Source organism: Eimeria mitis, genomic scaffold (assembly GCF_000499745.2).
Source record: "Eimeria mitis Houghton genomic scaffold, Emh_scaff4282, whole genome shotgun sequence".
Taxonomy (NCBI): Eukaryota; Apicomplexa; class Conoidasida; order Eucoccidiorida; family Eimeriidae; genus Eimeria; species Eimeria mitis.
Window position 1 is genome coordinate 756 of NW_013572602.1, and position 3,719 is coordinate 4,474.

The 3,719-nt window shown below is 50.5% G+C and overlaps 2 protein-coding genes across 2 annotated transcripts in view; both read left to right on the plus strand.

The window, feature by feature from the left end:
- The window catches only part of EMH_0073950 (tRNA methyltransferase domain-containing protein, putative), a gene marked incomplete at both ends in the record, with an annotated part of 1,403 nt that extends 536 nt beyond the window's left edge, over positions 1 to 867 (plus strand). The window contains one exon of the mRNA XM_013499403.1: positions 62 to 867. Within this exon, the coding sequence (XP_013354857.1) occupies positions 62 to 867 (806 nt within the window). The remainder of the gene's footprint in view (positions 1 to 61) is intronic.
- Positions 868 to 2,356: 1,489 nt separating this feature from the next.
- EMH_0073960 (uncharacterized protein) lies at positions 2,357 to 3,288 on the plus strand (the record flags this gene model as incomplete). Its single annotated transcript, XM_013499404.1, has 4 exons — positions 2,357 to 2,385; positions 2,584 to 2,690; positions 2,870 to 3,004; positions 3,215 to 3,288. The coding sequence occupies 4 exons, from the start codon at positions 2,357 to 2,359 to the stop codon at positions 3,286 to 3,288; spliced, it is 345 nt and encodes a 114-aa protein (XP_013354858.1).
- Between the last annotated feature and the right edge of the window lie 431 nt (positions 3,289 to 3,719).

Consider the following 3,719-nt stretch of genomic DNA (forward strand, 5'->3'; position numbering starts at 1 on the left):
TATCATTTTCCATCAGGGACGCTTGTTGGCCGTCATAAGGGCCTTTGGGCCTTTACTACAGGGCAGCAGAAGGGGGTCTTGCCTCTTCTAGATCCCCGCTTATGCCGCCGCTGTCGTGGAGCGGCGGGTGGCCCTCCAACACTTTCAGGGCCTTGGAGTGTAGTGGGTAAGGTCCCTGAAGCCAACGCCCTTTTTGTAGTCAGCAAAGAAGAAGAGAGAGCAGCAGAAGACTGCGTCCGAACTCTGGTTTCTGATGCCGTGGATTCCCATAAGTGCCACGATGGCCTTCTAGAGGCTGCTGCAAAAGTCGACCGAAGGGCCCTTCTGGCTTTGAAACTTAGACAACTAAGAACCTGTTTAAGAGTGGACAACATACGTTGGCTAAGGGGAGAAACCCCTCCTGAATTTGCTGCTTCAATGGCTGCTCAAGGGACATCTTTCCGTAGTGAGGGCTCCGTTGCAGCAGCCGTCGCAGCAAATGCAGTTGCTGCTGCAAAGGAAGGCGATCCAGTGCTTGTTGGAAATCCCCCGAATGGAGCTTTGAAGAAAGATGCGAACGAAAACTTTGGGCTCATTGTGCAGGTCAGACACAGCGCAGGTTTTCACGGAGTGGCAAAGCACAGATTCAAGGTGTTGTGGTCGTCGAAGGGCCCCTCACATGACCTCTCAGGGAGACTCTCAGGGAACTCATCACAATTTTCCGCGTCTCATGAAGACGCGGAGTTGCTGCTGGAGGAGCCCGATGTAGGTCTCGCCCCTGGGCAGATCGCTGCCTTTTATAGGGGCGACGAGTGTATCGGCTCGGCACGGATTTCTGCCTTACAGGGGTTACCTGTATTAAAGGGGATTCTGGAGAAGGGGAATTGATAATTGCAAATGCGCACGTTGTTACATATCGATAATACCATTTGTGTTTGCACCAGGGAGAGTCAATATGTATATCAAGGTAAGTCGCGCTGCAAGGCGCAGACCAAGCACCAAAGTGAAGACCAGTTCTTCCAGCTGTCTGGCGCTAGCCAGGCCCGTGAAGCTGTCTTTACCAATCAGAACACACGGTTCCGCACACGCCTCAGCAGATAGCGGTTCCCTAAGCTACAGTGGCGGGTGCATGGAGGCTCATTTCATGCCCTCATGCAGCATAACTGCAAATCGCAGCTGTCCATCCTGCTTTTCTTTAGTGAAGGATGCTTATTGATGGCACGGGTTTCCTGCAGTCCGTCCAGTTCCTTCGATGCACTTTTGGGGTTGGGAACGGAGAGATTGCACACGAAGTAATCTAGCTGGTAGGATGTTGGACCTGTATAAGATGTTCGTGAGGTTTCATTTGCCTTTAGCGTGGACCCTGAGTACGTTCCTGATTGCTTAGCACTGGCAGACACTCCACCATGTTGATTCACTTCCAGCCGTTCATTCACTTAGCCATGTTGGTTTTTCCTTTATCCAAGAAGCAATTGGGCAATGCTCAGGCCTTCACAGAAGCACTGCGTACAGAAAAACCAGCTAAAGGACGTGAAGCTGCGTTCTGAAGCGGCGGCATAATATGTAGATTTCCGCTCANACAGAAAAACCAGCTAAAGGACGTGAAGCTGCGTTCTGAAGCGGCGGCATAATATGTAGATTTCCGCTCAGCGTGCCAATGCTATAACAAGTAATTTCGACGACTACCTGAAACAAAACTGCTGATAGAAATGTATGTGTGTAACAACCTCAGTATCCAGTGCGGACACAACTAGGAGTACGCGAATCAACATCAGAAGGACTCTGTATTGACGAAAGTTAGGCTCTCCATGCAACGAGGCCCACAGGCAGAGTTTAAAGGCTTACAGAAACCCATGAACGATCACGAAATATCGACTTGTTTTGGTGGAACTCAAGTTTCAACTTGTATGTGAACAACATACGCTCGCGCGCACTCCAGCGAACACCTGTCCTCGGTCGCCGCAGGAACGTTTACAACTAGACGACCAACTCGGCGTTCTTACACACTTGATGCAGTAAATCAAGTTGTAAATGTAACTGCGTCATTATAACTACTCGCCTAGACAGGGCCTCGAAGCCACCGAACGGCACATTGCTTGCCTCCTCGCCAGTAGGGGGCAGCGCGTGGTGCCAGCGTTTACGACTAGAGGAACATAAGTACAATCTTCTTTTTTCCACAAATGACTACTAAACGACAAACACTGCACGAAGGAGGAAGAAACGGTAATAGCAGGCTCCTGTTTCCTGTCGCCTTTCGCTGCACTCTGCAGCGCTCACAACAACCCCACCCCCCAAGCCCTTCTACGAAGGGCCCCCTAGTAAGTCAGTTTCCATCAGTTCGTCCTTTCCTTTCGCTTTCTTCTATATTTCTTCATGCATGCAAATGGAGGCTCCGAAAGCTGCCAGGTACAGATGCGTGGCTTCCTTCCCTGGCGTCTAATGGCACGCTTTTTCTGGTTTCCGCGGACCGCCACTCTGCAGCGGTTTCGTCCTTATCCTCGTTTCTGTGCTTCGGGTGGATTTGCAGAATTCATCAACGTGATTTGGCTTGTTGAGCTGAACAACTCATTGCTGCCGTTCTGTTCGCTCTGCTGTCGGGTGCAGGCGGGTGCCGTACGGCAGAATTGGTGATTTCGTTGGGAAGCGAATTCGCTTCATTGGGCGTATAAAAGAAGCCGAGGAAGACGCAATTATCCTTGAGGCTTCTGAAGGTACGTACACCGTAACCCAAACGGACACCCGGGTTGCGCGGACTTCTCCAGTCAGATCATAGTGCATGCAAACCAACCGACTGCCTGGCTAGCAAAGTGCAGGAGAGCTCACAAATCCTCCTGTTACAGCAACACCTGTGCTAGGGTCCACCCGAATTCTGGGAATTTCGCTGCTGTAGGCAAATGTGTAAAGTGCTTCCTTCGTGGGACCCCGCCTCCCTGCCGTTACGTGGAAGTGGTGGCAACAGTGCAAGATGACCTGACAATCAAGCAGGGAGAGCACGACCAGACTATCCCTTTAGGTGACAACCTAGGTGGGTTTTCGAATCATGCGTTTCTCCCTTACCTCTATCTGCTCCGGATGGGCAACATATTCATGCCCGTATATCATGAAGCGCAATGACTGTGCATTTAGTTCCTCTGCCAACATCATATATTGTTGTTACTAGAATAGGACCTGTGACTTGTGGAACATACCTCTGTATCAGGCTGAACTTGGGTTGTGTTTCTTGTGGGGTGTACAGACATTGAGCTTGCTGATGCAGCCACAACAGCGACCTTCCACCCTCAGTTCAGCCAGATGTTTGAGGCGGAATAGACGGCGTTGCCAAGTGGCTGTCACTGCTGTTGCTCGTCTTCATTGCTGCTGGTAGCCATAGCTACTCCTGCTAGATTGCGGCAGAAGCATTTTCGAATGCGGGAGATCCCGAGCAACATATGTTGTACTTTCTATAGATTCTTCGAAGTGGATCGGTGCTGGGAGTCGCTGAGACCGAACAGCTGTATTGGCTGCGGCAAGCCCACCAACAGCATAATCTTCCTTCCCTCTGTGTTGTCTGTAGTGCTTACGATACGGAGATTCTTCATTTTCAACTATCATCACAAACAGCTGACACGGGCAAGCACAGGCATTCATACAACTTTACAACTTTACGCGCATAGCGCTTTCTTGTGGGATCAACGATGCTACTACAAAGTGTTAACCACTAGCAAACGACCCTTTCAAACGCTTCCACAGCCAACGATCCT